Raw genomic sequence first — 11,576 nt, forward strand, 5'->3', positions numbered from 1 at the left:
CATTCTTAGATGGGCCGACATCACCAGCATCAGATCTGGAGGGCCTAAGCAATAACTCTGTGGGCACAGGCCCACCCAGTGACAGACTTGGAAGAGAACCCAGAAGTCCTGTTCCAGCTGCCTGATCACAGCCTAAGGACCTATCAGAAACTATATAAAAGCATTTCCATAAGTCTGTCCTTACCAAACCCCCGGACTAGACTAAGAAACCCATTTGTCTCTATCCAGGTTCATGAACTGTTGAGATCAACCACTGGTCTCTGCAGTGAGACAACAAAGGAAGGTACTTGGGTACTTGTGGCATCTATGGTTGCTTTGCAATACAATGGCAAGTGTAGGATTACCAACAAGATCCTTTCTATGCCCATTTGATCCCTTGCTGTCTCTAAATATGTTGATGCTTGGTCTTGCATTCAGATGACAGTTTGTGTCACCTTACCCTGATGTCACACGCTCTTAAACTTTCTTCTTGCTATTGCTATATGCAATAAAGAGATAGTACATGGGTAAAATGAACAAGAAATTGCTTGTTTACCAGACTACAGCCCATTTAGTGAAATCACAGCGATGTGGTCCAGTACATTCTGTTCTCTGTCCTGTGCTAGGGTCCTCACTGTATTCCTGGTGAGAGGCTTTGCCACAGAGCTCATCAGAGGATGATATAGATGTGAATGTACAGAGACGAAATTTCACAGCGTTGTTCCCAAAATAGGGAAACAATCAGTTACCTAGCACTCCTGCCTGTGACTCATTTCCAGAGTATTCTCTGTGATCAGTTGGGTCAGAGGGATGAGTGATACTATACAGACACAAGCAAACGAGGCTCAGAAAACAGGGCTGAAAGCTACCTCAGGTTACCCAGCCCATGTCCATGCCAAGACCAACTCTATGCACATCAGGATGGAGGTCTGTTCCATCTCTAAATGCCACTAAAATAACCAAAGAGAGATAGAATCCTGCCTTCTTGGTCATTGAGGGACTTTCCAAAAGAGAAACTAAATGAGATGAAGTGGTGTATTGCCAGCCTGAAAACAGACAGCTCCAAATGCAGCACAGCTCATCTTCATCTTAATCCTGAAGTTTAATTACACCACATTGCTCATTAACTGTCTCCAGACAAACATGTTTGAAAGTAGTCGGCTAGCACAGACTTCTTACTGTTCTCATACAGTTTCTTACACCTCCCTTAACATAAAAAGCCTTTAGATCACCACATCACAGATAAATTGCTGTTTTAAATACTATTCCATGCAGCACTCTCTAACCACCGAGAGCACAAACAGTAGAGAACATAGTGAAACATGCAACAAATTTCTGATGTAGAACTGCAGCAAAACTGAGATTGCCTTGAATCCACCAAGCCTCACATCAATACCCTTTCAGAGTCTTTCTACAGGTACTAGGTAGAGACATGTCTGTCTTCTCCACTGTGTTAAAGCACTGTACCATGACTCATCACGACTGCTCCTCCATCCTTTGACTTGTTCTTATAGACTCTGTTAATTCTGCCCTGGACCAGCACACACAAAAGATTACATTGCTTTAGCCTGAAAGGCTGACCTTTTCCCCCTCCCACAAAATTAACTCAAACAGTATTTGAGCACCTGGTTATCTGCACTCTTCCCCCTTGCTGCTCTGAGATAACCTGAAACAGTAAAGATCCTATTAAGTGGTAATTAAGTTACATGCCCTCAAATGCCAACACAGGCCCGTGCAAAAAGGGAGCACAGGTAAATAAATATGGAAAAGGATGTGTGCATCTGGAAGTCTTCAGGGGAGCTGGGAGAGGTGAGGAAAGCTATTTGGGCCTGTGTGGGTTAAAGAGGAAATGTTACAGTTAAGAATTCCTAACCCCTCTCCAGAGACCCCTGGTTTACATTAATTATTCTGTTGCCTTGAGCACTCAGGGCCTCCTATGAGCTTCTGTCTATAAGTACCCAACTCCTCCGCCTACTCACCTCCAAATGAATCCTTCCAATGTGCTTGATCAACCCCTTCAGCACAGCAAGGGAACTGCCCAGTCAAAGCTCTCACATCATACCAAAATGGGAATGGCAACAATTCAGAACTCCTTTCAGCTCACCAGCAGGTCCCAGGGAGGCAGAGGACTTCCCTGTGAGGAAGAACCTGTTCCACAGTGCCTAGTCTCCTGTGACACCTACTGCACTTTGCTCCCAACACCAGCTGCAGAGCGAGCAGGACCCAGGAACAGACCACAGCCAGTCTCACCTACATAACCCACTTCTCTTCCAAACAATGGGATGCAGCAAGTGTATTTTTTTGTTCTGAGAAGCTGATCCAACTCAGCCACTGCACTAGAAATCATTATGGGTCCTGCACAGAGCCACCCAACAAATTGTCCAGGCACCCTGCAGGGCAATGGATGCACCAGAAAGTTCTGCACACCTAGAGGAAAAGGGTCTGGTACCTTGTCTTCTCTCCTGTCACCTTTCCAGCGTGCCCACTGTGCAGGCTGGGCCCACATAATTCACCCCAAAGCCCACAGCTTCCTAGTGACAGCGACAGATAGCTGATGATGTCACATCACACCACAGAGACCAAAGAGCAGCACAGAAATAGGCTTGGGTGGAGTTACATGGGGCAGCCTTGGCAAGGTGAGGAAAAGAGAGGCAGCCCTGTGACGAGCAGTGCTGTGCTTTGGCTCCCACGTCCCTGTTCTAACCCCCAAACCACACTCTTTTCACAAGCAGGAAACTTAATCTAAGCCACTTCTCACCCTCACTCCCTCACCTGACAATCCCCCATTTGCCTGCCCATGGCATGAGCTCCAGGCACAATTCACTGGGACTTACCCCTGGCAAAGTCTTCTGTTCATGCAGTGCTGTCTGGGCTTTGATGGCAGAGTCTCTGGCACAGTATGTGAGGAACGCACAACCTGCAGTGGATAAAGCAAGTGTCAAGTTAGACCTGCAATTGCAGATGCACATCGACACAACGTTCCTCTTTGGTAACAGCAGGTGACTGAAGTACAAGAACTACAGATGCAGCCCTGTTCCAGCAGACCTCTGATCCAATGTTTCTGCTCAGGCACAGAGGAAGTGCCTAGGACAGCCCTTGTACGAGACCTGCCTTTTCGGGCGGGGGGGGGGGGGGGGGCAAAAGGGGAGGCTTGCTAATTAAAGGTGCAAATGTCACATAATTTGGATGTGTCAAAGACTCTTGGGAAAAAGACAAAGAAGCAACATTAAAGGACTTGCAGGCCCTATCAAAGGTCTGTTGAAGTAATGGAAAAGGGTCCCAGTGAATCAAGTAGGTTTGAAACAGGTGTTGAACAAGGTGAGAAACAACAGGAGAGCAAAACACAAGCTAACGTTGCCTGTGGGAGAAACAGCCCAAAACACAAGGATTAGAGGAGATGCAAGGACCAGTATGGTGATAGATAAAAAAAAAAAAAAAAAAAAAAAAAAGGCAAGGAAAGAGGAAAAGCATCTGGATTTCAGGCTCATATGAAATCTCCATGATCCAGATTCACAGAATCATGGAAAGCTACAGAAGGAGAGGCCTGGCTTTCTGTGCCATACATACACCCATACAACGTGCACAAACACACGCAAATATACATATGCATGACAAGGAAAATACAGAGAACAGAAAAGCATAATGCATTCTGCAAGTGATAACTTAAGAAGCAAGATGGAAAGCACACGGAAAAGGCCAGATCCTGACATTCTTAGTCAAGATTTGACTCAACATCTTAGCCTCACACCAGAGCCAAGGGAGGAGGGGAAGAATTGTAGCCCCTCCAGGAAGAAGACGGATCATCTTTGGGTGCTCTGATGCTAAGAATAATCAAATGAAACTAAGCAAAGGAAAAATTTGGCTGGTTATCAAGAAATATTTCCTAGCAGAGAGAGATTTATTAGACTGTGGAGCTCCATCACTTGAGTTGTTTCAGATGAGGATGGGCAAAGCACTGGAGAATAGACTCAAACGCTAGAATACATCTGATCCCCTCACTCACCCCTCTCCTATTCGCAGCAGCTTTTCACATCCTAAGCAAAGGCAGGACATGTCCCTTCAGTTTGTTGCTAAATGTCCACGTCTATATTGTGCTGGGGCTGCAGATGCATTGTTATGGCCCAAACAGAGAGGCCCATTCTTTTGTCCCCACCTTCTTGTGCCTGGCTTGGGGTATTCCAAAGCCGCTTCAGCTCTCCATGGATCCAAAGGTGGATGCAGGACAGGGGCTGTCTGGATCTTTCCCCTCCATCCCAGAGTGACTCCATGGTGCACAACACTTTTAAGCCATGTGGAAGCCAGCTGCTCAGGACAATCCCAACCCATAGCAACAAGATTATGCTGTTTTTCCATCCCGACTCCAATAAGCCGCTGCAGCTAAGCAAATCACATTTGTCCTCACAGCTCTTGCTAGGGAAAAAAAAACCCTCCACAAACAGCACAAAAGTATTAGATATCTCTAACAGGTAATTAAAGCTCCTTATTGCCCAGCTTTTGAACAGAGAATGCTGTACCAAGGCCAGATGTGGGATCACCGGATAATTTAACAAACGCAGCCGAGGCAAGGAAGCATGGAGGTAACCTTCACTTCTCATGACAAAGGCAGCTAGCTCTGCTGTGGGATGGAAGCACCCCTTTGCTTTCGCTCTTCTCTCACAGCCTACTGTGATGTCAAGCATCAGGAAAAGCCTCAAAAGCACCTGTATAACCAGAGAGCCCAAACCCTATTTCTAACAGATTTGGAGGCCTGGTCACCAAAGTCCCAAACGCAGATGCTTGCCTGATTCCACCTACTGCTCCAGTCTGCTACTTTGCAAGTCACACAAGACCCATTCTACAATGATCGGGGTCAGGTTTAGCACACAAAACTCTGAAGTCAGGAGTTAGGAATAAGCAATTTATTCCACTGAGAGCTTCAGTGCACTGGTACCATGTCCACGTGCAATCAAGACACCATCCTTGCCTCGGGAGAATTAGCCATCAAACCTAAGAAAACTAAGGATAGGAGAGGAGTAAGTCTACCTGAAGCTACCTGCTGAGTTAAGCACTCAAACCTAGTCCCCGAGTCCCAGTTCCAGTGCTCAGGAACATCAAAACTGAGGTAACGCACACTGCATCGCTGTGCTGGTTTTGGCTGGGATAGAGTTAATTTAGTAGCTAGTATGGGGCTATGTTTTGGATTTGTGCTGAAAACAGTGTTGATAATACAGGGATGTTTTAGTTATTGCTAAGCAGTGCTTCCACAGAGTCAAGGCTTTTTCTGCTTCTCACACCACCCCACCAGTGAGTGGGCTGGGGGCGCGCAAGAGGTTGGGAGGGGACACAGCTGGGACAGCTGACCCCAACTGCCCAAAGGGATATTCCATACCGTATGACATCATGCTTAACATATAAAGCTGGGGGAAGAAGAAGGAAGAGTGAGACATTTGGAGTCATGGCGTTTGTCTTCCCAAGTAACTGTTACAGGTGATGGAGCCCTGCTTTCCTGGAGATGGCTGAACACCTGCCTGCTGATGGGAAGTAATGAATGAATTCCTTGTTTTGCTTTGCTTGCGTGCACAGCTTTTGCTTTACTTATTAAACTGTCTTTATCTCAACCCACGAGTTTTCTCACGTTTACTCTTCCGATTCTCTCCCCCATCCCACCGGGGGAGCGAGCGAGTGGCTGTGTGGTGCTTAGTTGCCGGCTCGGGTTAAACTACGACACAGGCTCAAAAACCTCAGCCCATGGGAGGACAAGGATAAAATGAGGATTGGACAAAGGTACATCATTTGGTAGGGATAAAGGAGAGACACTCCTCACACAGGGATAGAGAGTTATTTTTCAAGGTACTGTCGTCATCATGCCAGATCAGGAATTTGTAAAACCCAGCAACATCGACATCCACCAGCACCAATCCAAAAAAGTGCCACGAATCCCCTCCCAGTCCTTCTCTTTCCTACAGCAAAGGCAGCCCAAAATTCTTTTCATCTTTTAGGCGCTCAGATATCTGTACCAAGAGGTAGCAGCCTCTGGAGACAGAAGCATCCTGCAGCTTTGGAGTCTGAAGATGCCTCACTCAAATCTCCTGCTTCACTCTCAGGGCAATCCTTGCTGCTGCTCTGCTTTTCAAAGATGTGGATATTTGCTCAACAGGAGCCAGCTTATACTCCCTCCCTTCACTCAAGCATGAAACAGCACTTGGGCAGCCTCTAACAACAGGCTGTGCCTGGGCTGGACTGGGACAAGCAAGCCTATGCACACAGGACAGCTCTCTCCACTGCTCTGTCCCTGAGCTTTTCCATGTCTCTTAAGCTTTCAGGACATTCAGCTCATTCATTTAATCTTGTTCCTGCTTCCCAAATGGCAGGAATCTGAGAGGCTGTACTGGCTGTAGAAAGCAGGTAGCTCAAGAGGTCAGCTACATCCTTTGGAAGACATTACTGTCCTCCACAGCCAGATGTTTTGGAGATAGGATGCAGGAGTCAATTCTATTGTCTTTGCAAAGTCCTGGTCATAAACACAGAAAGGGGTTTTGCAGAAACACTACATTCTAAGCCTAATTGTGTAAACAAGTATTTGGGAAAAAGAATCTTCCTTCCTGAAGAGACATTATCTCTTGCAAACTAACTCTTCAGCTACTCCTTAGGATGCAGCAAGTAAGTGAAGCACCAGGCATTTTCCACAGCCTCCCCTTGTCCCCTGCTTCACCCAGGTGCCTGAAGCTTACAGAAGTACCAGAGGCTCAAGGAAAGTCACGTTTTCCCTGCTAGCAAGGATTTCCATGCTGTTACAGGACCCTGCTTACCATGTCTTTCATAGGTTCTTCAGGCTCTTAAAACTTTGAGCCTGACAGTCACTCAACAGTGAAGAGATGTCCACAAAGGTGCAAAGGGGCCCGTCCCTCTCACTAGGTTTTCTCACTTCCACATTTCCTGCTTTAGTTAACAGCAAACTCAGGTCAACAGGCTTATACCCCTTTGGGCACTTCTAACACCAAGTCAGCTGAGACATGGGACATGGTGTTTCAAAAGTGCTGGCCTTGAAGGTCCCAGGCACTCGGCCAACCAGGTGGTGTTGATGATCCAGTCACAGAACAAGGAAGTGTAACAGCACCCAGAGCACTGCCTATAAAATCAAACCATTACAAGTCCTAAATGGGGGAACTTGGACGAGAGCTGCTGCTGGACAGTGAGAGCTGTGACCCCCGGTGGCCAGGGATGCCTCCACCATCATCTGCTTCCTCTGAGGACTGAGTGACTCGTCTTCTTTTATATGATTTTCAAGTCTAGATTATGATTGTTATATTGATACAGCAAACCATGTATTAAAATCTGACCTGATCTGCAGGGGGTCCAGGTGATTAGAAATCATAAGTTAAGTTGTATTATAAATTCTGTATTACTCTACTTGTAGATTGTACAATAGTGGTTCTGCTTGTAGAAATCCTGTGCCATTCTAATCATAAAATTCTGTTAAGAAAATAAAGCTTTAAGTGTAACTATGACAGTGCCGTCATCATTCTGCCAAGGATCCCTAAAGAACCTGTATGTCCCCTTAGTGTCAGATGACAACACCCTACTCCCACTGTCTCCAGGAGGGCTCCCAGGTCCCTCTAAGCAGAACCCAGCTTAGTTCCACACTTGCAAGAAACTGCAGGAAAAAAAAAAAAAAAAAAAAAAAAAAAAAAAAAATATTCCGTGCCTGATCCTCCCTACAAGTAACACATTGGCTCTGGGATTTACAGTCCTTTCAGATCCTAAACATTAGTCCAGACATCAGCAGTCTAAAGCCTTGAGCAAGAAAAGGCTGTCAGTTTGCAGAACAGAGGGGTCTCTAGATTCAGCTTAGCATTAAAAATCACATCAAATACTTCAGCAGGGGAAGCATGGAATCAGTGGGGAGCTTATCTACAAGCCTGCAGAAGCTGAGTCAAAACTCGGCTGCCAGTGAAGCAAGTTAGGCTGAGGCTGTTATTGCCTCCTCTTGTCCTTTGGAAAAGCCATCCATCTGTCCACACACTGTACGCTTCTCCACACGTCCTGCGAGAGGGCTGATCCTGTCCCTGCCATTCCCCTGCAGTTCAGTTTAGTATCTCACACTCCAGAATCTCTCCACTTCCCCTACTACGGGCACTGCTAGGAAACCCATCCAGGAAAGCGTATTGACACTCATGAAGGAACTGCCTTCTGCCCAATCCTGGAACACAAGACCAAAAATTTCCATTTGATTCTCCCTGCTCGGTCTCCTCTGACCCATTCCAAAAGCCTGTTCAAATGCCTCCCTGCCCTTCCCATGAAAATATTACCTTTAAGACAAACACTGCCATTAACATGCAAATGTATCTGTGATTAATATAAATAGAAAAACTGCCTCATGAATAATACTAGGAGGCTGGAACAGTATCAACTACCAGTAGTCAGGTTGCTGAGACATGAATAGTCAGGCACAAACAAAACCATTTCGTAACAGTGCTCATGTTTCTAGCAGGCTTGTAAGATCCTCCTCTGCCTCCAGTGAATTCATCAGTTCTCAGCACCTGTACAGGGCAGTCCTCTTGGGCTCTTGGACTCTGCAGCCCAATGCACACCTTCCTGCCCCCGGCAGGCCTTTTCCACCCTTCTTTCCTCCCTGGGGGCAGAGGCAGCTGCTCAGCTCTGTGTCAAGCTGCAAGGGATTGCAAGAGGAGCTGCTGGGCTTTACCAGCAGTGCTGGCTTCTCACACAACTGTTTCTCCCCATTTAGGGAAAGAAAGGGAAAAAGCAGATGGAAGCCGCATGTGAGCTGTCAATTGGATCTCTCTGCAGATAAGGGAACATGGGGAGAAAAAACTGAATCTGCTGTTACAACTGCCCCAGAAAGATTATGGCTTCTGTATGGCACAGGAATGAGTGCATCGTTACCCAGATTTGCCAATGCCTTCCCCTGATCAGGAGTGGTAAAGCCCTGACCAGCTCCTGTGACAGTGCTCCAGGCCGCTGCTGCTTCTGGGTCAGGTCTGGCATCCTCCAGGCCTACTGATGCTAATGGGAGCAGTAGCTCCTCACCAGGTTAGCCTTCTTGCATGCAGCATAAGCCAATGCAGCCAGATCTGATAAGATGGGAGGGGAAGGCTGGGGTCAGGGTTGGCTGGATTGTGGGTCTAATTTCTTCACTGCATGCTAAACCCCCCCCCCCCACGTCCTTGTGGAGGAATGACTTCTTTGGAGAGGTATATTGCATATTCCCAAACCAGTTTGTGCATCTACATGTAAACCCATGCCATCAGGAAAGGAATCCCAACCTTTGACTTTGTACAAAACGGGGTGGGGGGAGGGGAGGGAGCAGAGGAAACTGAATGTGTCTGGAAATTACTGTACAATAGCCACCAGAAGAACCCACACATCTCAACGGCCTTTTCTGGACAGAACAGAGCACCAACAACCCTTGACCAATACCTGCATCCGCTCAAAAATGTCAAAACCAAAGGGATATATTTATTTTGCTGCAGGAATCCTGCATTTAGCAGCAAGTTAATGTCACACAGATCTGGCTAATACCAGTGCTGCTCCCTCTAATTTCCATATCCAAGTGGCAGATCCCTAGAATCTGTCTCCTGCCTGGAACCTGACCTCAGACCACACAGTCTATATTTAATAAGTCAACTGAAATGAAATTTGCAATTGCGTCTTGCCTCGTGCCCTTTCTCCTCCTCACTGGGTTTGAAACCTGGCAGCTCACTGTCAGACAGCAGCAGGTCTGGACTCAGTCCCTTGCACACATAGACACACAAGCACATGGCATTTTGGTTCTGAAGCCCCAATCAGACATACTTCTTCAGCTAAATTCAAGCCAGCCCAGCTCCCACAGGTTTCAACGAGGAATTGTTTTCCTTTTGTGTTGGGGTTAGATTTGGCCTTTTGTTTGAAAATAAACTTATTTTTCTGTTATCCCTTTCCCTCTCTGTTCAGTCTAGAACAGTTCGAGTTGCCACAGCACTCGCAGTTTTTCTTACCTTTCCTCCTAAATCTGAAACCAGAGGCATCAGGACTGAACGTAACTCATACTCCCTCCAGCATGCACCAACACATGACCCCATCATGAATTATTTTAGGGCACAGCGGCCCAGACTGAGCACTGACAGCTTTCAAGGTACTTACTGTAGGTTCCTTGCGGGCTTGCTCTACATGTACCAGTGAGTGGTGCTGCGATCACTCTCTCAGATCTCACAGCAAACAGGCTCCGTGAATTCCCATTCATGGCTGGAGCTGTGGTGATCACAAGATCCCAAACACCTGCTGAGGGTGGGCTAGAACTGCTCCATAGAAGGGAGCTGACATCCTGAACGCAACGGCTTTTCAAAATACAGCTTTCAAATACAACAAAAGTGCAGCTAAACAAGCCTCCTCAAACTTTTTAGCATCCACTAAAGGTCTTTCAGCGAAGAAAGACCCCTCATCTATCCCAATCTATCATCAAGAAGGCCCCTCATCCACCCCAAACGCCACTGGCAACAGCAGATTTGCGGCCAATACTCTTTGTTACACGGATTTTAAAACTGTAGCGCCGTATTCCTGCCTGGGAGGAGGTCTGAGACCGCAGGGAGGATGGCTGGCCGCTCACCGAGGGCTCCCGTTTCAGCCCTAGCTGCCGCGACCCGCAGCAGCCTCAGTGTGCCCCACTCTACACATTGGCGCCTTTGTCACAGCACCCCACGCACCGGCGCGACCGGCGCCAGGCCCCGGGCTACCGGCGGGGTGCCGGTGCCGGGACCGGGGCAGGAGGGCTCCGCGGGGCTCCGGCGCGGGGACGCCGAACACTACCCGGGCCACGGTGCCGACCCCCGCCCGTCGGCACCAGGGGATGCAGACCCTTTCCCGGGCAGCGGATCAGGGGGCGCAAGCCCCCGCCGGAGGGGGCAGAGGCAGCACGTCGCGGTGGGTCACGCGTGGACCGACCCGACGGCGGGCGGGGGATGGTGGGACCCACCGCCCTTTGTGCCCGCCCCGGGGAGCGGGCCGTTCCGTGCGGTGCGGGGCTAGGCTTACCCTTGTGCATGCCGGTGTAGCGGTCCTTGAGCACGGTGAGCTCGTAGATCTTGCCGAACTGCTCGAAGAGCGGCTTGAGGTCCTTCTCCTCCAGGTTGCGCGGGATCTGCCCCACGAAGAGCTTGATGGCATCCAGGTCCTTCATGCTGTCGGGCTGCGCGGGGGGCTCCGCGCCGCCGCTGCTGCTCATGGGGGAGGCTCGGCGCGGCGGGCGCGGCGGCTGCGGCGCTGGCGGGAGCGGCGGCGGCTGCCTCCTCGCCTCGCCCTCGGTGAGTCTGGCCATGCCCCGCGCCCGGCGCGGCTGCGGGCGGACGGACGGGGGAGGCAGCGCGGCTGGGAACGGCCCCGCCGCCAGCGCCGCCGCCGCGGCGCCACAAAGAGCCGCTCCGCAGCGCCCCCTGCGGGCGGCTGCGCGGGGCCAAGGCGGGGCGCGGGGGCCCAAGGGAGGGGCGGGGTGCCACAAGAGGGGGACCCCCAAGAGAGGGCCCCCTTGGCGAGGAGAGCCACGAAAGCGCTTGCAGCCACGGACGAGGAAGCAAGGCAGCTTTGACTGCATCCTGAGGGCCGAGAAGGAGACACAAGGCCTGTCT

General features: G+C 49.3%; 1 protein-coding gene across 4 annotated transcripts in view; it reads right to left on the reverse strand.

The window, feature by feature from the left end:
- Positions 1-11,297, reverse strand: part of CELF5 (CUGBP Elav-like family member 5) — a 43,105-nt gene extending 31,808 nt beyond the window's left edge. For 2 of the 4 annotated variants that reach the window (XR_015707292.1, XM_009469132.2), the window contains exons 1-2: positions 10,987-11,292; positions 2,814-2,896 (exon numbers count right to left, since the gene is read on the reverse strand). Coding sequence is in view for 3 of the 4 variants with exons in the window: in XM_009469132.2 (XP_009467407.2) it covers positions 2,814-2,896; positions 10,987-11,269 (366 nt within the window). In the remaining variant the exon portion in view is untranslated. Of the gene's footprint in view, positions 1-2,813; positions 2,897-10,986 lie in introns of all 4 variants that reach the window. The other 2 variants (XM_087769120.1, XM_009469130.2) reach the window with 2 other exon arrangements.
- Between the last annotated feature and the right edge of the window lie 279 nt (positions 11,298-11,576).

The sequence above is a fragment of the Nipponia nippon genome, unplaced genomic scaffold, assembly GCF_047370975.1.
Source record: "Nipponia nippon isolate SJK-2023a ecotype South Korea unplaced genomic scaffold, ASM4737097v1 scaffold_31, whole genome shotgun sequence".
Taxonomy (NCBI): Eukaryota; Metazoa; Chordata; class Aves; order Pelecaniformes; family Threskiornithidae; genus Nipponia; species Nipponia nippon.